At 33.8% G+C, this 26,470-nt stretch overlaps 1 protein-coding gene across 1 annotated transcript in view; it reads left to right on the forward strand.

Annotated features, from left to right (window-relative positions):
• Positions 1 to 17,827, forward strand: part of LOC150098265 (DET1- and DDB1-associated protein 1) — a 91,876-nt gene extending 74,049 nt beyond the window's left edge. Inside the window, exons 4-5 of the mRNA XM_090406197.1 lie at positions 4,054 to 4,115; positions 16,671 to 17,827. Coding sequence (XP_090262323.1) covers positions 4,054 to 4,115; positions 16,671 to 16,775 — 167 coding nt within the window. The 3' untranslated portion in view covers positions 16,776 to 17,827. The remainder of the gene's footprint in view (positions 1 to 4,053; positions 4,116 to 16,670) is intronic.
• The last annotated feature ends 8,643 nt before the right edge of the window (positions 17,828 to 26,470 follow it).

Below are 26,470 nucleotides of genomic sequence, written 5' to 3' on the forward strand. Positions count from 1 at the left end.
TTGAATTTGCTATTAAAAAAAAAAAAAAAAAAAAAAAAAAAAAAATTAATGGGTAATCTTGATTAGGCTTTCCCAGATTTTTGATATAGATATGCAGTCATTACGATTCAGGTTGGGATGATGGAGCAAGGCCTCCACGCTTTCCTTGAACAAACGTTCGAACCTATAACGGGATCTATGTAAGAGGCGCGTTTTGGACCAAAGGATGCTGTGGTCAGTTTCAATCCCGTGTTGAGCCAAACCAGACTTTTCAGGTTTATTGTGAAGAATGGATGATTGATGTTCTTCACTAGACTTCAGTATTCTTTCTTTTAGTGAAGAATTTATGGAGACACAAACACATGTATTGGAGTAATTACTTATGTTCCACTGGACTGTCCAGAAGAAATTGTATGGTGGCAAAATCTGAGATGCCACTTTTTGTCAGTTCTTGCAAATCATTATAAATTGCTTCAGTCTTTAAGGGAATTTGGAAAGGAATTAATTTAAATGAAAATCATAGTTGTTTGTTGTGTTCTCTGTTATGTTGAAAGCTGATAGAATGTAGTCTTATGTATTTCCCTGTGTTGGTTTCCTTTCTCTGTGCTGAAAACTAATAGCAGCCATCTAGGTGACTAGGATGGCAATGAATGACTGTTGTTTTCTGCCTTTAAGGCACACCAGGATTTTTGGATGTACTGTGAGGGTTAGTCTTCTGGAGGAAGAATTGTAATTCTGCAGCAAAGAGTTCCAGACTGAAAAATGTCATCCACATTTTTGGCTGAGTTGGTCATTTTTTTTTTCTTTTTTTTTTTTTTTTTCTATTATTCCATAGTTATTTCTAATATTTTTTTATGGATTTGGTTATCATACAGCTGACTCCAAATATATTAAACCTATGAAATCGTGATTAAATTTCAGCATTAAATTATCCTAGATGTCCTTCAGTGTTATCCATTTTTCATTACTACTGCTTTCATTAAATAATTTCACAATGTTAATATTAATTGTCTTATTGATATCCGGAGAATAAAGTTCAGTTTCTTGACGTTTTATCTGTATTGCCTCCTAATTATCATCATTTCTTACCTTCTTCGTCTTCAGAATTTGCACCAAAACTTGCTCTCCTTTATATTATCAGCAGTTTTATTCTCTTGGCATCTTTAACTTATCTTCCATAAGTTAAAGATGCCAAGAAATTATATTCTTGGATAAAGGATTAAACCAATAATATAATTTCTTGGCATCTTTAATTTATAGTATAACCAAATGGAAAAACTTCCAATATCTTCCACATAAAATCCCTCATTAATAATGCTTTATTTTTTCATATCTCACTATGTAAGTGGCTTATAATATCACTACTTCCTCTACTATGACAGTGCATATTTTCTTCATCAGCCTTAGTGCTTCATGATCACACACCCATCTCTCATAGAGGAATTTAGTGTGTCATTATCTTATTTTAAATTTCTGCTGATAAGTCTTCTTCCATCTTGGTCTGTTCTGAAAGCACTAGAATTTCAATCTTTTACTTTTATATCAAAAATTGTTATGCCAAGATTCAGATCCTTTTTTTTTCTACTATCAGTTATTTCTCCTAATATAAAATGTGATCTTTGGCACTTGATAAAACCATCATAATCAGTCCATATTATTTTTCATTTTATGATCACTAGGAATAATAGTATTATGTTATTCTTTTCCACTTTGACAATGCTACTATACTAAATGTCTAGTCTAATCCTTTGCAGACCCATTAAGTTCTTTCACTAGAACTAATTTCATCATCTTTAACATTCTTTTTGAATTTCTTTATCTCTTCTTTTTCTGACAGTGTGTTTTGCCCCATTGCTACCTATTGGTTTCATTATTTTCTGAACTTGAGTAAATTTTTGTTATACTCAAAGTTCTCAGAACTGTCTAGAGCCATTCCTTGTCAGCATTACAGAAATATTGTTTTTAGGTGGCAGGTGATTTACATCACCCACTGTGAAACACCCAATCCCTGAGGTCTCCTATTGAAGTACTGAGATAGCTTTGAAAAAAAAAAGGTATTGATTTCTAGAATAGTGTTTCCCAGGGGCGGCTCGTGCATAGACACTGCGGAACTGCAGCACCCCCAATTTTTCTCAATACATAAATATATTTATTAATTTATTTATATTTGCTTGCAATATTTAATTTTATCATCAACAATCCTATACTCTTATTTTGTATAAAAAATAATAAAAATCCATCTTGTAGCACTTAGGAGGGCGAAGGATGCTAGCAGCACTGTGTTTACCACAGTGCCATATTGCTACGCACGCAAACATATGGAACGTCATAGTGAGATGCGAGCTATTAGTGTAATGTGGCACTGTGCAGTTCCACTGTTGTTTATATGCAGTTTTGCTCCAATAGTAAAGTATTCATAGTGCTTATCGTGTTTACTCCATCTCTTTAAATATTTGGACATTACAATTAAATAAATACAAATAAAGAAATAACATTTGTTATAATTTTTATTTTAGAACATTATTGGGGTTATGATAATGGATTTTATTTTTAAGTAATTTTGAATTATACTAAACTGTATAATTTTATCGATAATAAACAATATTTTTTCATGCTTAATTTTTTTTTAAAAAAAATTTTACCATAATTTTGATATTTTATCCAAACACGTATACACTGTACTTACAGTATGTACAACCTCTGTCCAAAAAGAAACTGAACTTTTTGAAAATAGAAGAAACTAGTGGTGCCACTTGTTGTATCTTTTTGTTGTCGAAAGCGGCAACCTTCATTAGTGTTGTGTCAACTATTTATGACATTTGTTTCATTAGAAGCCGAGTTATAGTGCCACGAGTGACAGTGTGTTTTGACGAACAGTCGGAAAATGAGTTTCAAACAAAGAAAATGAGTATCTGAAATGCACCAAATGCTTCAAAAAGCATATGGTGATGATTGCTTATCCTGTACTCAAGTTTACGAGTACATGGTCGTGAGATACTTGAGGACGATGAAAAGCCGGGCCGTCCAAAAACTGGACTGAGCGAAGTTAACATCCAAAAAGTGCATGATTTCATCAAAGAAAACCCGAAATTGTCCATCAAATTGATTGAAGATGAATTGGGGATTCCAAAATCAACTATGCACAACATTTTGACCGAGAGTTTGGACCTTCATAAATTGAATTTGCGATTTGTTCCCCACAAGTTGACCGACGACCAAAAAATGTATCTAATTGAACATTGCAAAAATCTCATTAAAACCACTCGTAAGGACTCAAACATCCTTGAAATGATCGTTACTGGTGACAAAACTTGGTTTTTTGAGTACGAGCCCGAAACAAAGCGCCAGAGTGCTGAGTGGAGACCACCAGAAGAGAGACATCCGAAAAAAAGTCGCTTGGAGAAGTCAAAAGTAAAGACAATGATGCTGATTTGTTTCTACGATTCCATGGGCATTCTCCACAAAGAATTTGTTCCGCCTGGCCAAATAGTCAATGGTGTTTTATCTCAAAGTTTTGAAGCGACTGAAAATAAGAATTCATCGCGTATGGCATGAATATCGTGATGACCGACCGTTCATCAAATCCACTGTCACTCTTGGCACTATAACTTGGCTTCTAATGAAACAAATGTCATAAACAGTTGACACAACAGGTGGTGCCACTAGTTTCTTCTATTTTTGAAAAGTTCGGTTTCTTTTAGGACAGAGGGTGTATATTTTGAAAGTTGCAGCATCCCCACGATTTCAAGCCATGAGCCGCCACTGGTGTTTCCAGATTTTTTTCCCTAATTAGCCTGCCCGCAGTAACAATTACAAGTTTCCAACCTTCTGCAAGTAGGATTGACATTAATGTCAGTTCCACTCACAAGAGGTCATATAAATTGCTCTGTGTATATCTATCCTGGTTAAGCAATTTATGGCAGATTCTATGCTGTTAATTTATCCCAAATAACTGTTAAAATTCCTATGCATTTTAATATTAATATGAATATTTAGTATAAAATATTTCATTTGAATTTTAATATTAATTTTAAAATGCTCGCATTCAAAAGATTAAAATTTTTTCTTTTGTAGTCATAACAACAGAGAAGACTAATATTTTACTACGGTATCTTCACCAACAATGGGATAAAAAGGTAAGAATGAACTGTATAATAGCTTTATAATTTTATTGTATTTCATCAAAATGCAAAATATGTGAAGAAGTAGAATATGCATAAATTTAGTTCTTATTATAGTGAATGCAATTTCATTAATTTGTTCACTATTGCAATATATTGAAATGTTTTGAGTGAAACCCACAGTTACATCTTCCTGTCATATGCATCACTAAAGTTTGAAATGGTACTTTTGCCTAGCAACAATTATGTATATTGACCCCATACACAAGAAGTTGAAGAACCAATAGGTATATCAGTGCCATATACGTGAGGATTTAGATGAAGATTAAGAAAATAGAAGTTAATTTTTTTTAAAACAGTTGTGGTTTGGGAATACTTAATGAGGGAGGCTGTTCCAGAGGATAGAGATAGATTGGATAAAAGAGAAGCAGATCTGGCATGTTTGCAGTTGCAGTGCAAAGGGATGTGCGCAGCTGCTACTCTTGTTTTAACAGGGCTGGGAGAAGAATGATGGTTGCAAGTTGGCAAAGCATGGACAATGGAAGTACCTAAAGAATAGACAGTGCTAAAGTATTGTATCTGTGAGATAGAGATTGAAGTGACTCTGGAAGAAAGGGATTATCTATGAGCCAAATTGCTCTCCTCAGATCAGCATTGAGAATTGTTAAGGAGTGTTATGTGCACCACCCCAAAACATGTGAACAGTGTTCTAAAGATAGACTGATTTAAGAGGTTAGTGTGATTAACTGGTGTGTCTCTAGATAGTAAAAAAATTAACTATTAATAACATTATCCATCATATAGGGGAGGATTGAGGTGATGGTGATTGGTCACTAGTTTAATGGTAGATTTCTGTCTTACTTTTTTTTTTTTTTGAATAGGCCAATATAATTGCTTCCATGCATTAGGATAAGTACCAGTTAAGTCTAAAAGATTGTAGAAATAATACAGTATTGGTTAGCTCTGGAACACAAAATTTGTGGATAGAGAGATTCTGCCAGGACCAGAAAATTAATGCTGAAGTTATTTAATATTCTTCTGAGAGAAAAGGCAAGACTGTTTTGGTGGCATTGAAGGGGATCAAATTGTCCTCACCCCTTAGAAAGATATGAGATAATGTTCAAGTTACGGGTTAGAGATGATATTGCTGAAAAATCGCAGGAGGCATATGGTACTCAGATTCTTGTATTGTAGGAGGCAATTTGCCTTATCTGTGCAGGAGTTGGAGAGAAAGAGTGATGTCAGTAGGGCAGCTTTATCTTTGAGTGGTGCCATATGTATGGATGGATGAGAGAGATGGAAGTACAAGTGAACAAAAGTTGGGTCTGACTTCTCAATAAGGGACTAGAAGGACAAGTTTTCTGCTATTGGCCTTTATGAAGTTTTTAGATCTGCTGATACTGTTTTGCATTTATTACATGCTTTAGCATAGGCTGAGTATGAAACTAGAGTTCTTAATGCAAGCCATCAACAGTAAGCTGAGTTGCTGTGGTGTACTTTCTGTTGAATCAAGATTTGGAAAGTGGATGAGAATTTTGGGAAATGAAAGTCTTCATGCCAGTGAGGATAATTTTTGTGATACTTGGAACAGGTGTTTCCATCTGAGGAGCATTAGTCAGACCATGGAAAGGAAAAGTAAAAAATCTGTAGGTCATCCCACTTGGCATGTTTGTAGTGCTGAAGGACAAGATGTTGGGAGTGGTTGGTGGAAAGTCATTCTGTAAGAGAGGAGATTTGCACAAGATTGTGATCCAAGTTACTGATGGAGAGGTGACCTCTCTGGTGTATCTGCAAGGAGAACTGATTAAAAAGTGATCAAGAGTAATTGGTGAATAAAGAGAGTTATTAGGAATTCAGGTAGGTAGATTTATGATTTGTATTAGGTCATTGTTTATAGCAAAGACTTTCATATCCCATCCAGTTTTATCGGTGATGTTGGAGAAGAAGAGCCATTTGGAATTGTAGAATTAAAAGTCACCCAGGAAGATGAACTCATTATTTTGATTGCTGCTGCTGATGCTCGAGCTTCATGGAGAGGAAGATGAAGAGGTCAGAGTGGTTTTCAGAGTTTGAAGAGTGGTAAATTTAGCAGATAATTGGGGCAAGGAAACCTTGGATCTATAGAAATGGTCAAAAGTGTGGAATTCTAAATTAGTCATTTTTTGACAAACAGTGTCAGACTTCACAAAAGTGCATGTCATCCTTGTGATGAAAGGAATTATGAAGTATGTAACTTGGACATTGAAAGACAGTAATGGATTTAGCTGCAATTTGGGTTTCTGTCAAGAGTAAGAGGTCTTGGATGACTAGGTAATGGTGCATGTTGTTTATTTGGTGTTTATGCCACTGATGTGAGTAAAGTGAATGTAAACATGTTTTTGTTGTGGAGATTCTGCCACGATTGATGTGTTGTGCTTGTTTTGTCTTTTTTTGCTGATATTGATTTGTTTTTGTTCACATTATCACTGTCAGTACAGTCATCCCTCGACTTATTCCGTGCTTCCATTCCATAAGGCAGGACGTAAGTCGATACAGTAAATCAACACAGTCATAGGGATGGGACTTAACAATAAAAAGTATACTGTCATTTTAATTTTTAAACATAAAACTGTACTGTGCGTTACTGCCACTATAAAACAGGAGAATAATTAAAATTATAATAACGGAATTAACTCACGTAAAATATTATTTATTAGTAGAATTTTCGCCTGAGTATCACAGGCATCTTCAGTACATGTATAAAGCTAATTAAACAATAATTGACAATTCCAAAAGATGCCACCTAAGTAGCTAATGTAAGATAACTACAAAAAAAAGTCAGTAAATTTCCTAACTTATTATATCTACCATGATGAAGGCTGTTAAGCCAAAACTAGTCGTATTTTTATATTAACACCTTTTTACTTAAACCTCGGTTCTAGTCATTCACTTCTTTATAAAAATATATATCTACTAATTCACATCTGAAAACAAACCCCAACTGAACATCACCAGAGTTAAAGATTGGTACTATCAACATAAGAAGCCTGAATGGCAAAGAGATGGAGCTGGCTGAGGAATTAGATAAGTACCAGATCGACATAATAGGGGTGACTGAAACAAAAATGACCAAAACTGGTGAGATCTTTCTGAGCAATAAATACACAGTTATATTCAGACAATGACAATCAAGGAAAAGGAGTAGCCATATTATTCAACACAAAATACGAGTCTAATCTTCTTGAATGGCAGTCAGTCTCAAGTAGAGTAATGTGGGCAAATATGAGAATGGGGAACTGGACAACGAGACTTATTTGTGCCTATGGTCCCACAGAAGGTTCTACTAAGGTAGAAGTGGAGGAATTTTTTGATGCTTTAGAAAAAGCAACTCACACAATGAAAAAGGAAAAGCTGGTCCTTGTTGGGGATCTAAATAGCAGAGTAGGAAATGATTGTGAGACATACAAAAATATTTTGGGAAAATTTGGAGAAAAGAGCAAAGCTAATAATAATGGCAAATATCTGTTGGATTTCTGCTCAGGACATGGACTGGTTATTACTAACACCATGTTTCAAAATGAAAATGTGCACATATTCACATGGAAAGAAGAGGCTAGGAATAAGAAAAGTCTCATTGACTATGTTATTGTTGATAGTGATGTTTTCTCCCTGGTGCAAGACACCAGAGTGTACAGAGGATTTGAAATTGGAAGTGATCACTATTTAGTCTTAAGCAGGATAAAATTGAATTTCATATTGTAAAGAATAACATGTAAAAAAGTTTTAAAGCGAATAAAAGTTGAGCAGCTCTCAGATGTGAACTGTAGACTAAAATACACAAAGATTATTGAAGAAAAAATGAAAGAGTTTGAGAACAGGAATCAAACCTCGGAGATTCAGTGGCAAACTCTGAAGAAAACATTGATTGATTCTGCCAGAGAGGCATGTGGTGAGGTTGTCTGTAAGGATAAAAAAATCAGAACTCCCTGGTGGACACAGGAAGTTAAAGAGGCAGTGAAGGAAAAGAAGAAAGCATATCAAAAGTTCCTGTCAAATAAGTCAGCTTGTGCTCTTAGAGAATATAGAGACAAATGCAAGAATGCTAAACACTGTAAAACTAGCTAAACAAAAGTCATGGGAGGACTTTGGCAAGAATATAGAAAATAAATATCAAGAAAGTGGCAAAATATTCTGGAGGTTGTTGAAGAAGCTTAGGAATGGAGGAAAGAGTGCTGTAAAAGGAGTTAGAGATGATAAAGGTGACATGAAAACTGGAGAAAAAGATATCCTTGAAGTATGGAGTAATTACTTTGAAAAGCTGCTAAATGAAACGAGCAGTGATGACAGCACAGTGGTAAAAAACACTGATCAGGCATGCAGTCAGGAATACATATCCATACTTGAAGTAGAAAAAGCCATCAAAGGCTTGAAATGTGGAAAGGCAGCTGGAGTAGATGATATTTGACCCGAAATGCTGAAGTATGGTGGTATAAGAGTCTTACAGTGGCTGCACTGCATAGTTCAGAAAGCCTGGACAGAGGGACGAATTCCTGATGATTGGAGTAGAGCTCTCATAGTACCCATATATAAAAAGGGAAATAAAACTGAATGTGAGAATTACAGAGGTATTTCACTACTGAGTGTTCCTGGCAAGATCTATGCAAGTATACTTGAGAAACGGTTCAGAAGAATTGTGGAAGAAAAGCTGGGTGAAGAACAAGCTGGATTCAGGCCAAATAGAGGCTGTCAGATTCAGATCTTCACTTTACGACAAATAGTCGAGAAAGCATGGGAATATAACAAAGATCTGTATTTAAGTTTTGTCGATTTGGAAAAGGCATATGATAAGGTGCCAAGGGAGAAGCTATTCAATACGCTGCAGTTATATGGTGTCAATGGGGCATTATATCATGCAATACTTAGTCTTTATTTGAGTTGTAAGTCAGCAGTTAGAATTGAAGGAAGTACAGGAAGATGGTTTAATGTTAAATCTGGTGTGAGACAAGGATGTACATTATCCCCGCTGTTATTCATTATCTATATGGATCACATTATGAAGGAAAGTGGTATTAAACATAATATCAAAATTGGAGATGTTAATGTCAGCTCTTTGCTTTATGCGGATGATGTTATACTTCTAAATAAATCCGCTACAAGTCTGCAAGATTCTCTGACTAAATTGAATAGCTGTTGTAATAGATATGGTATGAAGGTCAGCAATAAAAAGACAAAGACAATGAAAATAGGCAGAATCATTGAAAATGTCAACTGTGTTCTGAATGGAGAACCTATGGAACAAGTAAAACATTTCAGCTACTTAGGCACGATTTTTACTGAAGATGGTAAATTAAATATAGAAATAGACAACAGAATCAGCAAAGCTGGTATGGTGGGAAGTCAATTGAATAAATTCATATGGAAGAGGAGAGAAATTAGTCAGAACACTAAATTAGCTGTATACAAGACAGTGTTCAAACCAGTTTTAACTTATGGATCTCAGAGCTGGGTCAGAAGTAAAACACTTGACCAAAGACTAGAGACCGCAAATATGAGAGTCCTGAGAAAGATTATAGGCGTGAACAGATGCCATCAATGGCAATATCATATTAAAAACAAGGATATTAGGAAAGAACCTGACATTGTGAGCATCCAGGAATGTGTTAGCAGAGCTAATCTCAGGTGGTATGGTCACCTAAACAGAATGGGCGAGAAAAGATTAGCAAAACAAGTGTTCTCTGCCAGGTTGGCAGGAAAACAACCTAGAGGAAGACCAAGATATAGGTGAATTGATACGGTACAAAGTGCCTTAGAAGATAGAAATATAAGATCTGATAATGTTGGAGTCTTGACAAGTAACAGACTGATTTGGAGGAAAATGGTAGATAGGAAGTTAGTAATGATATAATTTTTTCATATAGTACTGTCATATCCTGTACACCCCTTGTGGGTACATGGCAGGAATTTGATGATGATGATATATTTACCCACCTTTACGAGTTGGCCTGGTGTTGCACTACCTTTTAGACTTGAACTACGTTCAGGTGCAAACCTAACTGTTTTGTTTACTTGGGAGAAGGATTTTAAAAAAAAAAAAAAAGTTTATAAAATTACTTGGTATCCTTAATATATATATCCACTATATATATATCAAAAGATAATCCGAAATTTGAAACATTTTTGTCACGTATTTTTGTCTCTGGCTTACCAGCCCGGAACTCGGAGGGGTTGGAAGCTGTAGGTGCCAGGGGGAAGAGTCCCCCCCCTAGTGTGTGTGTGTGTGTGTGTGTACAATTAAAAAAGTTTGTACTTTATAAATCAGCTAATCTTTCCTATCTCCCACAAAGGGGGAGAATAGCCCCCCTAGTATATATATGTGAGTATATATAAAAAGTGATAGAAATAGGGTAAAATATCCATAGCCCACCCATGGTACAAAATGTACTATAGGTTTGCAAATAACCTTTCATGGATTGGAGCAAGATAAACAGCAATGATGATAATATTCATTCTTGTTGGATTCCTCATCTATCCACTGTGAAAGTGTTCTGTTTATTTTTGCTGTAGATTGTTAATTCCAGTATGTTTTTTTTCCCCTTGTATCTTTTGAAGCTGGTCCATTGTTTTCTGTGATCCCTATGTGTTTTCCATGAGAGGCAGGGCCAAACAAATGCTTCTTCAGAATCTAAAACACAGGTGAATTGGTTTCAGTACTGTTTCTTTTAAATATCATACTAAATCTATGTTGTTCTTCAGCTATTTCAACCTATTCCAATATTATTTTAAGTAATAATTTCAAGGCACATTCATTAAGGTGATTGGTCTGTAATCTGTACATCCTAATTTTTTGGTGTTGGGATAATTGAATTTACTATAGTTTTATGCAAGGTTATTTTCTAAATTTATAACATTGCATTTATAATTTTACAATTTAAATTGCTTAGTTTCTTTAACGTTTTAGTGCTTTTCTTAACTTCACTTAAAATTGAATTCATAGAATGGCCATCTAATTTGAGCATGAATCTTATTCATTTTTTAGTTTAGTTTTTAGTTCTTTATTGTTTGAATAATTAGGTTTTTCATATAGTTAATCCAGTGTTCTAGGATATCCATCTTTTTTATTTTTATTTTATATATACTGAGTTTTTTCTTTTTTTTTTTTTTTTAAATTTTTCTGAAATTCTTTTATCTTGCTGTATTTTGCAGAATCATAGTGACTAAGTTTTCATTACTTTGATATCTTCATTCAGGAATATTTTCTTTACCTCATAGTATTTTTGAGCTATTTCTTTAATTTTCTGTATTCACTTAAATCACCCCTTGTCTTTTTTTTTCTTTGTTTTTATGAAGTATTAGGCCTACTGAATGTTTTTGAGCATCATTTCCTTTAAAGTATTTTGTCTTCATTATCACAATCAGTTTTTTTGCAGTTATCTCACAATTTTCACAATGAAGTAATTCTTAAATTTAATTACCTGTTTATTCTGTATATTTATCCAATGCATATTTATCATTCAGTTTAGTTTCAAGTTTTTGTTACTGTTCTTTGTGACTGCAATTTTATGTTGTGGTACTACTAATGGATTGTGGTCTGAATTTTAGTCAGCAGTATAATCTCTTAACTTGTTTTACTTTCTAAACCTGTGTTTAAATTATAAAATAGATTTGATTCCTTATCAACTTTCCAAGATTGTGCAATGTGTATTGTCTTCTTGGATGGTTTCTGAACCAAGTATTAGTCATTATTGAATAGTTTTTTACCTCGTTCATTTCTTTCTCCGAGCTCCAAATTTCTTAGTTTATTTTCACATGTTATGTTGTTTGCTTTGGGATTCATATCATCCATCATTATCAGAAACTCACCAGCTTGCAAACAGTAGAAGGATTAAATCACTTAATGTTCTAACTGCAGACTTTGTGCTGCAGTTAGAACATTAAATCCTGGTCTGGTTGGTGGAGCACATGCTTTCCATCCAACAGGATGTAGGGTGGAATCCTACTTCAGCATGCATGTTTGTGAAATTCTGAAGTAGCTGGTAGATGTTTCATTCTCTACCAGCTTAAGACCACTGCCCTCCTAATGAAAGGCTGAAGTTGTTGGAAAAAGAAATGCTTGGTTTGATTTGGTTTGAGCATGAGTTCCTGGATTATCTAATTTTAGCTAATCCTCACTACTAAAAAATTATTTATTATTAAGTTAATCAAACCACCACAACAGCCGAATCAGAGAAGCATATGGCCACTGTGGTAGCATGACATTGATAATTCTGCTTCATTTTAATTTGCTGAAGAAAACAGATTGTACATGGACTATCTTTTGTTGCTCCTTTAGTTCTCCACTTCATTCTGCATAAAGACAACTGGGGGAGAGAGAAATAGTCTGTTACAATCTTTCTGCAGACCAGTGTATTTAAAGATTGAGTGAGGACACCTTTTAAAAAAGCTTTTGCTTTCCCTAAATTTAAGTGTATATTTGCATGGTGAGTGGAAATTGTGACTTTACTAACATCTGTTGGGCTTCAGAAATTGTATTTATCCAAGATAAGTTGCAATGGAAACTACCATTGCTAGTTTCGGTACAACAGTGGCAAGCATGTATCAAGCTCTATGAAATAATCTTCATGTGATAGCTTATGATGTCACAACTCTAGATTAGATATTTCAGGAAGTTTATAGCATGCAAGGTGTCATCATTATCATGATAATGATGATGATGACACCTTGCATCATCATTATCATGAACTTCTTGGTATGTACTAGTGTTTGGAATGTACAAGATACCATGACAGTACTGCATGATAGTCATTATTCCTAATCTCCTGTCAACAGTTTTTCTTCAAATTAGTCTGTCACTTGCCAGCACTGCAGCATTATTGTCAAATCTTATATTTGTTTTCTAGAACACTTGACTACATCAGTCCACCTAGGGTGCTATTGAACACCTGTTTTGTTAACTGTTCCACTCCTATTCTGATGAGGTGACCAATACCACCTTAGATTGTGAATGTTGTTACTTGTGAGTGTTGTTCCTGATATCTTCATTTGTAATATTATTCTACATTGATCAGAATAATATTTTTGTTTGTGGTTACCTGTCTTTGATCAACTGTTTCATTTCTAACCCAACTCTGAGATCCATGAGTTAAAATTGGTGTGAACACTATCTTGTGTACTGATAGTTTAGTGTTATGGCTAATTTCTCTCTTATTCTATATGAATTTATTCATCTATTCAAATAAATCTATTTCCATATTTAATTTGCCATTTTCACTAAAACTGTTGCCTAAATAGCTGGAATATTTTACTTGTTCTATAAGTTCTTCATCGGGAATGCAATCGAAATTATCCATGTTTCTGTCTGTTTTCGTAGATTTTATCTGTTTATTGTTAATTTTAATGCTAGATTTGTAATAGCTGTTACTCAATTTAGTTAAAGAATCCAGAGACTTGCACCCGATTTGTTTAAGAGTGTAGAACATCTGCTTAAAGAAAAGAGCTAAGTTCACTATCTCTGATCTGATATCAGGTTTTTAACAGCTTTCTTTCATAATGTAAATCTGTATAGATGGTGAATAGAGTGCATCCTTATCTAACACCTGATTTTGCACCAGACCACCTTTCTGTGCTTGCTTCAATTCTCAGTACTGGCTTCAACTGAAATATAGATATATATTGCTCTTGCCAATGTCCCATTTACCTCGCATAATTTTATCTTTCTGAAAAGTTTTGCAGTCTTGTTGTCTACTTCATTTAATTTTTAAATACAAAGGACTTTAGTAACAAAAGTCCTTTATTAATCACTGGCCTAGTTGGCTGAGTGGTTAACATATCTGCTCTCCAGCCAATAGACTGCGGATTTGAATCCCACTAGGGGCATGAATGTTTGTGATTTTCCTACTAACTGTTTACCATATGTACTGCTATTACCAGTGTCCTGCCTCAGTATGACCTTTGATGTCTTTGTGCCATAAAAAAAAAAAAAATCAAAAAGTCAAAATCCTTTGTTAATCCTATTGCGTATTTCAATGTTTAATTTGTTATCTTTACTAAAAATTATGCCCAAATAGCTGAAATGTTTTAATTGTTCTGTAGGTTTCCCATTCAGGATGTAGCTTCTGTGTTCAGTATTCCTACCTGTTTTCATAGTCTGCTTTTTTTATTGCCAATTTACGGGCCATATTTGTTACAACAGTTTTGACTTAAGCAAAATCATGCAGACTTGTACTAGATTTATTGAAGAGTATTATATCATCAACATAAAGTAAAGAACTGAGATTAACATCTCCAATTTTGAAGTCTGGACCTAATGTCATTTTCCTTCATAATGTGACACATAGATGATGAATAACAGAGGAGTTAGTATCTACCCTTTGTCTTACACCTGGTTTTATTTTGAGCCATCTTCCTGCACCTCCTTCAGTTCTAACTGCTGACTGTTACCTGTGTCCTGCCTCAGTATGACCTTTGATGTCTTTGTGCAAAAAAAAAAAAAAAAATCAAAAAGTCAAAATCCTTTATTAATCCTATTGTCTATTTTAATGTTTAATTTACTATCTTTACTAAAAAATTATGCCCAAATAGCAACTCATATACAGACTATATAATGTCTGATTTACACCATATAATTGCAAGATGCTGATGTCCTGAGTTCTTCCTAAACATAACTGCCTTTTCCAATGATTCATTTGCTTGCATAATATGACCAGAATACATCAACTTCTATTTAGCGATCATTGCCTCAAAGGAGCATTCTGTATGTATACTCTCTAAAACCTTTATTGGTCATTCTTGCATTCCTTGAAATTCTTAATAGTTTTCTCTGTGCCCATAATTCAAATGAATCAATTTTTTCTGTCTCTTTTCCAGCTTTCACATCCATACATTACTACTGGAAATACCTTTGCTTTGACAATTCTAACCTTCGTGGCCTTTCATCTGTATTTTTCACATGCTTTTATCAGATCTAGAAAAACATAATCTCTGTTATTATATTCCCATAATTTCTCATCTCTTTCAGTTAAAGTGAAAATCTGATCTGACAATCTTTATTTGGCATGAACCTAGCTTATTCTTCTCCATGTTTGCTTTCTGCATTTTTTCTTAGTCTCTTCTCAGCTATTTTTGCATAATACTAGGGAAATTCCTCTGTAATTTTCACATTGTTTTACCCCCTCCCCTTTTTTTTTTTAATAGATCAATACTATGAAAGATCTTCTCAGGTCATCTGGGATTTGACCTTCTGACCAGGCCTTTGAATCATGCAGTGTAGCCACTGAAAGTTTTATACCTAGATAAAAAGTTACATATTGTCTACTCCATCTTTCTACATTTCAAACTTTTGATAGTTGTTTCTATCTCATGTATTTATATGCATTCCTTCTTCTTGAATATTTTCTACTACTGTTCTGTAACTTCTTGTTTCCAGTAATCTTTCTAAGTAATTTCTAGATATCCAAAATATCTTTAGTTTCAGTTTTCATGCCACATTTGTCATCATTTACTGCTTTTGCTGTGCTCTTTCTTCCATTTCTAAGCTTTTTAATTACCTTCAGAACATTTTGCTGCTATCCTGATATTTATATTCTATGTTCTTACCAAAGTCTTTCCATGATTTTTTTTTTTAGCTTCTTTTACACACAGCTTACTTTTTTCTCTGTATTCTCTCAGAGCACATGTTTACTTACTTGCTGGGAACCTTCTATATTCTTTCTTCTTTTCCAGCTGCCTCTAGAATCCACCATGTATTTTGAATTTTCTGTCCTTTTCTTTCTGGCCAAGTCTTTAATTCAAAGTTTGTCACTGAGAGACTTTGAGGTTTAGTTCTTGTTTTTGAACTTTATCATTTTTTTCTTGAGACATATTTGTATAGTTGATTCTGCAGTTCATCTGTAAAAGCTACTCAATTCCTTTTGAAACTTTTTTACATATTTTTTTCTTTCTAGACTGGTGGAGACCTCAATAAAAGTCAACCTTTTGTGTTGACTTTTATTGAGGAATGTTTTGCTGACCTTTCCTCTCCTATTTATTTAGATGCAGGCAATAAGACACATAAGATAGAAAAGAACTAGAAGAGAATGAAATGATAAAAATGAAAATCCAGAATTCACAATTAAATTTCATCATCATGCTCTTCAAGAATTTAGGCCTAGAGTGGCCTGTTCTGGCCTTAGAAGTCATAGTTGAATCTCTTTAGAGGATGTCCTGGTTTTCTTTTTCCAAATGGTACAATTAAATTTCAAAATATTTATTAACTTAATGTCACTTACCTCAAACCTTTAGTAATGTCAAAGATCAGTTATTGTGCCCTGTTGAGGGGGGGGGGAAGGGGAGGAAATGCTAATACTTTCTTCGATGTTTATTTCCTGGAAATCAAGTTGGGATCCTTCCCCCACAAAAAAAATTCACTGTAGTAAACATCTATTGATTATTGTACTAAGATTGTTCTATAATTGTATGAAATCATTCTATTAAAATTTTAGTTAATTTTTTTAATATGTGTTCTCTTCCATGTAATTTTATGAATGTGGCATTCACTTCCCCTTTTATTGAAACTAGAGTGTTTCTTGTGTTTTGATAGATATTTATATTTCATAGAATTCTTTGAAGAAACGGGATTCTAATCGTGCTAGCTTGGGTTCAGAGGATGACATTGCAAGGAAAAGGATGAGACAAGAAGCTGCCGATCAGGATTCATCATGAATTGGACAAAGTTGTGCCTAAAGAATGGTATTCTGAGAATAGTAAAATGAAAGAAAAAGTTTAAGGAATTTTTCTGTGCATGTGTTTGTATTGAAAAACAGGGATCAGTGCTCATATCATTATGAGTTACCAATTTAACTTTCTGTAACAAAATTACGTGCAGTTTTTAAAAAAAAATCGATATCAGTAGTAGCATATTTTTTTTCATTTGTGTTTTGTATTTTCTGTTTTGCAGATATTGCCAAATACAGTGCCTGTTTGTTATTGTGGAATTAGCAATAGTCAATATCTGTGTTTACCTATCTGATCCTCTGTAAGATAGCTGTGGTGACAACACTAAGAAATGATTCCATAATGTATTGCATTGAAAATGAAAACATAGGAGAAAAGAAAATGGAGGGAGTTCACTGAGTGGAATAGGAGTTTCCTTGATGTCAGGAGTTGTTGGATTGAAATTTTATTTGGATTTAATACTTTTATCAGATGGCTGAAAAATTACATATTCCATTCAGCGCAGTTATTCTCATTGACGGTTGTAAAAGTTCCTTTTTTTGAATCGATATCCAAGTATTGCATATTACTTTGACAAGAAGTTTCTGTGCCAATGCTGTTGTTTTGTTATGTAAATCTTTGTGTATACAGAGTACTTTCATAATTCACCTTAATTCATCATGTATGCTCATTCTCAGTTCTTCAGTAGCTTTTTTTTCACATTGTTTTGCCACTTGTTTAAACCTGCACTGTGTGTGTGAATAATAAATCTTTATGCTGCAAATACTTTCTCATTTCATTACTTTTATTTTGTTATTGTGAAAAATAATGAACTGCTGTGTATAATAAATTTGTCAGTTTTTTTAATTATTATTATATAAAACTGTAAACAGATATAACTTCAATTAAAATTGTTAAGTGGACAACTTTTTAATACACTTAATTTCCTTTTGTAAATAATTTTCTTCTGCTTTCTTGGTGAGACTAAGAAATATATGCCAAGAATGCAGTTGAATAAAATTCAGTATGAAAATAAATTTTTCATGTATTAGTATTTTAAAGCATTGAGGTTCCTCTTATTGTAATTAGATCATAAATGCTTTAGTACTTATTATTATACATTCAGCTCTGAAGAAAATTTTGTAATTTATTTTACAAATTACAGAAGTAGATAGTTTCAGAAAATGTTATTAGTTGTGAAAATTCATGTTTTAGATACTTCTTTTTTCCCCTTATTTGAGACAAAGTGCTCATTTTTAATTAGTTTGACTACAAAATTACTCATTATATACAGCATTTCATCTGCTGTCTTCTTAGTTTGGAAATGTATGATGTAACTGTAGTAAATTTGTTGGCTGAGCAGTTAGCGTATGCACTCTCCAGCCAAAAGGCTGCTGGTTCAAATCCCACCATGGGCAAGGATGTTTGTGATTGATTGTGGAAATAGTGGTGGTGGCAGACAGTAAACAGCATTGGTGTAGTTGTGGATTTGAGTAGTGGAGACGGTCGTCCACTGTCCAGTCAAAAGGCTGCGGGTTCGAATCCTGCTACGGGCATGGATGTTTGTTAATATCTTTTCCACCCCACCCCCCTCATAATGGGCACTGTCTTCATGCTTCACCATCCTTCCCAAAAATATGCACAATTCATACTCTGGCATAAAATCCTAACATCCAGTACAAACTTTTTCCATCCTATATATTGGAAATCTTGCTGTTAAGATCTCAGTCTTACTCAAGAGTTGCAATATCGGAGTGCTTACGAACTGTCCATTACCTCTATATCTCTGAAAGATGTATTCCATTCTACAAACATCCAAGTGTTTATAAAATTCCATGTTTGTGATCTACCTTACATATGTCAGACAGAAGTATTGAAATCAGAAAGAAGGAACATCTCACTGGCATTGATACAGAGTTGCAGAAAGATCTGGGTTTGCATGTCATTCATCTACCACAAATGCTATTGATTGGGATACATCCATCATGTCTCATCCAGAGGTAAACTTCCTTTCATGTCAAATTAGTGAATCCACTGCTGTTCACACATATGGCTTCCTCAACACAAATCAGAGTTACATTTGAAATAATGCCTGGAAGTCACTACTACTCAATTCTCTCAATATATTCAAATTTGTTTTCCAAATGCCCTCAAAAGACAGGTGACTCATACTGCATATCATCCGTGTTCATTTTAATTGTTGCTATTGTGACCATTTACTTGTTTCGGTTTTTAATTTATAATCCTTTCTTTGTTTATTAACCTGAAGAAGCTAATGGTCCTTAGTGCACGAAAGTAGGCTGTGTATGCTTCATATATAATACCTGGTAACTATTAAATCTCATATTTAATCAGTAAAGGTCTCCATTTCTGGAATAAAATGCAAACCATACAAAAGTAACTACAACTGTTTCTACTGTTTTATTAGTAGTGATCATAAATACCACCTTCAGATATGTGCAAATTGCATAGTGCAACTCAGTTCTGCAACAAATTATAACCTTACATTTAGCATGCATCAGAATGTCTTCTTTCTATGCAGACAAAGTTGATAATTCAAAATTGGTTAGGCTTCATGAAATCTTGTCATTACTGTTTGATATATTGCTGGGCAAGGATCTAGTATGATGAGAATTTATTTAGATACTGTAATTATTGAGTTTTTGTTATTAGAGATCTATTTGTACATACCCATTTTATAAATTTCTCTCTCCAGTGTTCTAATTATCACATTTTCAAGACTGCTTGTTTCAGTGCATTCTGCTAATGTTGGAATACCAACTCTTAGTAAAATAAATTCAAGAATAAAGGTAAATAGAAATCAAATGATTCTCTACAGTGATAGTGCAAACTTTTTGCAAATTTTAGATTGCAAAAATTTGCAGATCTCAGATTTTTTTTTTTTTTTTTTTTTTAAGTCTGCATGAGTTACATACTGGAATTCCTCGTCTAACATTTATAATCAACAGTTAGCTAATTCAGAGCATCATGGGTTATTTTTTTTGTATATCCCTTAGTCAAACAAAAAAAGTAGTTGTAGTACTAGCCAATGGATCAGCAGAACATGAAACCTAAGAAATTATTATTGTATATTGTAGATCTTCTTGGATTTATCCTCTTTCAGAGTTGTTGAAGAATTTATTATCCTGATTTTAAACAAATCTTCAACCTTAGGTTCACAGCCCGTTTTTAATGGCCAAATGTAGTGTGTGTGCATGCACACACACACTTGACTATCATGATATTTTCTTTTTATTGAAACTGTTTTCTTGAAATAAAATTCCAAGTCTGTGGAAATAAATTCTCTTTTCAGCTTTTCTTTATGTTAATTCCACCTATAAAAAATTGCAGACCTATTCTGCATTTAAGCACTGTTGAGTAGTCTAATGTTAAATAATCTGGTTTCTCCAATAATCTAGTCTATACGCACGGATAGGCTTATGTGTTCGTCAGACATTTTTGTAATAGATTTCACGGTTTGATATGAACACAGATGATTAAGAAAATAACTATTAACTTAAAAGCTAATATTTCTCTGGTATTATATCCAGCATCTTCAGAGCACACAACACAAAGTTTGTTACAAATGCAAAACAACCACAATCTGGTGTAACAGTGGGGCTAGTAAAAGTAATTGCAGCGTGCAACACAAGACTAATGTCCTAATATGGTGCCATCTAGGTTTAAAAAAAAAAAAAAAAATTAAAAAAAAAATAATAAAAATTCAAAGTTTTGAAATAGTATTCCAAATGATAGTCTTAGAAAGTTTGAAAAAATGAAATAAATAAAAGTAATAAATATTAATTTGATCTTAAGATGACTGTCTCCCAAATCTTTGGTAGATTTATACAGCCATACTTGTTAAGCCTTAAAACATACTCCAAACCTTAGGAGTATGTTTTAAGGCTTCTGTTGATTCCAGGAACAACCTCTCTGACTTGTAGAAGCTTCTGTGCATTACTTTTGTTTCTTTCCAATTGATCCTGTGTGCAGGGGTATCCAAAGCATGGTCAGCCAGACCCGACTTGCCATAGCGAAAGGGTCGGATATATTTTTTGTGTTCACTGATGCGGATGTCCACAGTTCTTCCTGTCTGTCCGTAGTAGGCTTGATGGCAAGAACAGGGCACTTCATAGACTCCTGGATGTGATAAAGGAGTGCATTTGTCCTTAGGTGAACGGATGAGAGTTGCTAATTTTACATACAGTTTAAATACTGTGCGTAGTTGGTGTTTGTTAAGCACCCTAGATATCTTTTCAGATGTGCCTTTAATGTATGGGATGGTGATAGTTTTGTTGTAGTCTTCTGTGGTAGATAGAGAGGATTTATGGGTAGCATTTAGTATGTAATCTAGTTTATGGGGATTATAACCGTTAAGAAGGTGTGTCGTAGGTGAGAAAATTCAGCAGTGAGAGCAATGTCATTGGAACAGATTGCTCTAGCTCTATGGGTTAGTGTTTTTAAGATACCATATTGTTGAGAAGGGTGATAGTGTGATTGTTTGTGTAAGTATCTCCCTGTATGTGTGGGTTTTCTATAAACCGAAAATGATAAGGAACCTTCTGGAAGACGTGTGATCAGTGTGGGTCCAGGAAGGGTAGGCAGTCATTGGCTTCTAGTTCCATTGTAAAGTGGATTTTAGGGTGCTGGCTATTTAGATGCACTAAAAATGTATTCAATGTGTCTGGGCCATGTGGCCAAATAGCAAATACATCATCAACATAGCGTAGCCAGAGACTAGGTTTGAGAGTGGCTGTGTTGATAGCTAGTTTTTCCAGATGTTCTATGTAGAAATTGGCTAAGGGGGGAGAGAAAGGGGCGAACCCATAGCTGTCCCATCTTATTGTTTGTATATTTTCCCTTTTCAAGTAAAATAACTTGCCTGTACTGCGAATTTAAATAGCTGAAATATATCTAGGGGAAATTGTGAATTTAGTAAGTTAAGTGTTTCAATCAGTGGTACAGTGGCTCTCACTGCTGAACTTTCTCACCTACGACACACCTTCTTAACGGTTATAATCCCCATAAAATAGATAACATACTAAATGCTACCCAGAAATCCCCTCTGTCTACCACAGGAGACTACAACAAAACTATCACCATCCCATATATTTAAAGGCACATCTGAAAAGATATCTGGGGTGCTTAACAAACACCAACTACGCACAGTATTTAAACCTTATGTAAAATTAGGATGTGATAAAGGACAAATGCACTCCTTTATCACATCCAGGAGTCTATGAAGTGCCCTGTTCTTGCCATCAAGCCTACTATGGACAGACAGGAGTCAGTGAACACAAAAAATATATCCGACACTTTCGCTATGGCAAGTCGGGTCTGGCTGACCATGCTTTGGATACCCCTGCACACAGGATCAATTGGAAAGAAACAAAAGTAATGCACAGAAGCTTCTACAAGTCAGAGAGGTTGTTCCTGGAATCAACAGAAGCCTTAAAACATACTCCAAACCTTAACAAGTATGGCTGTATAAATCTACCAAAGATTTGGGAGACAGTCATCTTAAGACCAAATTAATATTTATTACATTTATTTATTTCATTTTTTCAAACTTTCTAAGACTATCATTTGGACTACTATTTCAAAACTTTGAATTTTTATTATGTTTAAAAAAAATTTTTTTTTTTAAAACCTAGATGGCACGACATTAGTCTTGTGTTGCACGCTGCAATTACTTTTACTAGCCCCACTGTTACACTGGATTGTGGTTGTTTTGCATTCGTAACAAACTTTGTGTTGTGTGCTGTGAAGATGCTGGAACACCAGCGAAATATTAGCTTTTAAGTTAATAAATAGTTATTTTCTTAATCATCTGTGTTCATATCAAACCGTGAAATCTATTACAAAAAAATCTAGAGTCTAGACGAAGTATTTTTTATTCATGCCTCCAATAAACAGAGTGGTTATCTTATACTAGGTGACAGAAATCATCTATTATTAGAACACATTCCCGAATATCCATGCTCACAGCAGAATTAAAAAACATGAATAAACAACCTGCTAGTTTGAGAATAGTATGTTGTCTTTACAGTGGGAAGGAATATAAAAATTATGAATAAAGCTCATGTTGCAGACAAAATTTGAACCTAGATGTTCTTCAGGCTAGTGATAGAAAGTAAAACCAAATTATACTGAGTTTTTCAGATATACTTGATGTCTTTGTTTGGTTTTTATTAATAATGTAAAGGCAAACCTGAGGTTTCAATAAGAATGTATTTAATAAATGATTTATGGTTTAATATGTCGTGGAAAAGAAAAGTGAGTTTAGTGAGTCATAATTTAATGTGAAAAGAACCTTAATCATTATATACATAAATTAAGTGCTAAAAAGAATTAATGAAAATAATATAAATGGTAAACAAAATAAAAAATAACTAAAATATTAAAAATAGAATATATTTATTTATTTATTTATTTTTTTTAAAAAAAAAAAAAAGGTAATCATCTTTCTTTGCTGTTCTTGAAATTAGATCCTGAATCTATAAAGCATTTAGAGTATGTTATTTCATCAATAAGGACTAAATGAAAAGTATCCAAGAACTAAACATGCCTTTGAAATAACCAACAAGGATGATTTGATGTTTACCTTTCAGATGAGACCTTTTGTTTAGGATTTTCAGTTAACAAAAGTTGTCATTCTCACATGGACCTGGTAGAAATTGCCCTGAAACATCAAATGAACTGGCTAAAGAACTCATGCAGTTCATTCACTAGAAACAAAAAATATCAGTGAAATATTTACATACTGTGCCATTAATTGCTTCAGTTATAATTTTGACCACCTGCAATATAAGTTTTGTTAAAAGCAGTCAATAATATAACTTTTAAATAAAGATATACAAGCTTCTTAAAAATCTTATGCAGCTGCTCACCAGATTAAGCTGGAAAATTTCAAAAATCAAAGTTATATATATAAAATCATAGGTTACTGCACTGCCTAATTGGAAAATTCATGGACTTCTGTGTACTCTCTGAATTTTAATATTACATTTATTTACTCAGAAAACGTTTTTAAAGCAAAAGCTTGATTTTGTTCCAAAATGCTTTGCAGTTCCCCCCCCCCCACACACACACTCCATGTTAAGAATCAGGTGCCTAAGCAGAATGCAAGTGCCTTGACTCATGTAGCTGAACTGCCATTAGAGATGCAGCGTTTAAATGATAAACATAATTAAATTCAGATTATGGTTATACTGTCATTTGGATTATCTCAGAAAAAAATACAAAACAGCATCTGGATAGGTTAAATATAAACATTTTATCCAGTTAAACATGACTTGAGCGTGATGATAAATTTTATATTCTGCTGACAGAATGTGACATTTTGTTTGTTTTTAGCGAATAGCAACATTCATTGCAGATGAGTCAAATTTTTTATGCAAAAGTTATTTGTATTTAGCAAATGGGATTTTGTTTGCATTAATCTAATTTACATTTAAATGAGAAAAACCATTTGTAACATTATGTTCTTGCAAAAAAGTCGAATGTGTGATGAAAGAGCAGTAATAATGTAACTTGCCATCTCATAAAATTTAAAAATACGAATGTACAGTCTTTTGTGGAACATTACTTTTGGATTATAATGCTAATGACCTCACTTTTTACTAGTTTTTGCTAATTACCTCACTTTATATATATATATATATATATATAATACTTTAATACTACAGGTGGGCTTGTTGATAAATAGTTTGGAAACCTTGCAATAGATAGAAAATAACTTTTTTTTTTTTTGTCAAGCCACTTCAGTCCTCAAGTAAGTCATGTGGTGGTCTCAAACCATGAAATTCATCTCCCACAGAAAAACATTTCACCACTCATGGCCATAGTGATTTGAACCCATGACCTATTGATAAGAAAATGTGAATAAAGCTATGTTTGTGTGGTCTGCCAGCATTTTTTTTTTTTTTCTCATTTTGAGTACAAGAATAATTTTCTTAAAAAATAAATAATAAAACACTGCTAAAAAGGTTGAGTATAATTATTTTTTTTAATATCTATAAACACTGCATAAAATTCCCTTCGAATAACAAACTGTTTGGTATGCCTTAATGTTTGTTTCTGATACCTCCCTTCATATCAGTGATGGCAGGTCTCAGAATATATATATAATATTAATATATAGGACTGATAGCTTTTAATGTAATTGCATTTTAGTCCTGTAATGTGAAATAATATTCATGGATTACTTTAACTGCTGCTATAGAATGCAGTCATTACTCAGCTAATCTACCAGCAAATTGATTTCCCAGTGCAGAGGAGTAATTGTGAAATTACTATAACAGGTACCTCATCATGCAATAGACATCACTTGTTTTTCTTTTACCTGAATTAATACCCAAATGGGAAAGGCTATGAAGAAAAAAAACAGCTTTCCTTGAGATATGGTGAAGAAAGACTTATTGACTGTTTAGACTTATGGATGGTTGCATAATCTCTGGTGAAAAAGGACATTAGTTGTGAATTATTTCAAAGTGCCATAATTGCCAGGCTATGGAAGTTAAACCAGTGCCTGCTGTACAGAAAAGCAACACCTCTATAGCACATTTGTCAGATCATATACAGTCTTGCTGGAAACTGAGTAGCATTCCCTTTCTAAGGGAATACTGCTTCATTCAAAGCTTTCTTCCTCCTACCTTCCTCGTGCATTCAGTATATTGCATCCATCCTAGATGAAGCCTCATCAGTCTTTCCTGTATGTATACATTGATGAATTGTCTGTTTTGTATTTATGTGCATTGATAAATTAAAAATATTTACAAACATCTAACTTATAAATATGTTTACAGTATATCTTTTTGTATGATCATAATAAAAGTGTGGTTAAAATATTTTTGATACGTTAAAATAAATGTTTGAGAAATATCTTTTAGTTTTCTATTATTTCCTATGGGAAAAAAATTACTTATCCATTTGGATTTGACATAGAGAACATTTTTTTTAGGAGGGGAGGGGGGAGAATTGGTTGACCATCCTATTTTCTAAAGGAAATAAAATTTAAGAAAGTTCATCCTTATTTTACTCATGCATGAGCAAAACTTTGCAGTGAAATATTTGCATCACTTGACAGGCTACTATGTAATGAGCAGCTGACTTCATATCAAATTGCTCTAGCATCTCATAATGCATAGCAGAACTTCCTTCTTTAGTGTACATATGAGAGGTATTATCTAGACCAGTGGTCGCCAAAGTGGTCGATATAACATTGTTAGGGGTCGATTTGGGCTCAGGGATCGATAGAAAAATATAAGACATCATTGTACGGGTAATATTTAATTCGGTTAACTTGAATTATCTCCATCCTGAATGACAATGAAATTAAGAGTGAATCGTGGGAACAGCGACATGAATAGGACCTGTAAGACGGAGCTAGGTCATGAAAATAGTTACGGAGGCCAGTCAAGTAGGCCAAAATGACGTATTTACCAACAAGCATCTTTTTTGCTTATCCTATTATAATGACGTAATAGTAAAATAGAGGGGGTCGATCAAAAGTCAAGAAACTTGAAGGGGTCAACGGTCAAAGAAGTTTGGCAACCCCTGATCTAGACTATTCTCAGAATTTGAGCTCATCATTGAAAGATAGAGCTAACTCACTTGGCAGAAGTAATATTTCCATATTTGAGTAACAGTGTTGTATTACCATGTCACAGTACTCTGAATTAAGAGATTTTCTGTGATAAGTT

The sequence above is a fragment of the Typopeltis vanoorti genome, chromosome 16 (genome assembly GCF_054136105.1).
Source record: "Typopeltis vanoorti isolate ZY-2024b chromosome 16, IOZ_Tvanoo_1.0, whole genome shotgun sequence".
Lineage (NCBI taxonomy): Eukaryota > Metazoa > Arthropoda > Arachnida > Uropygi > Thelyphonidae > Typopeltis > Typopeltis vanoorti.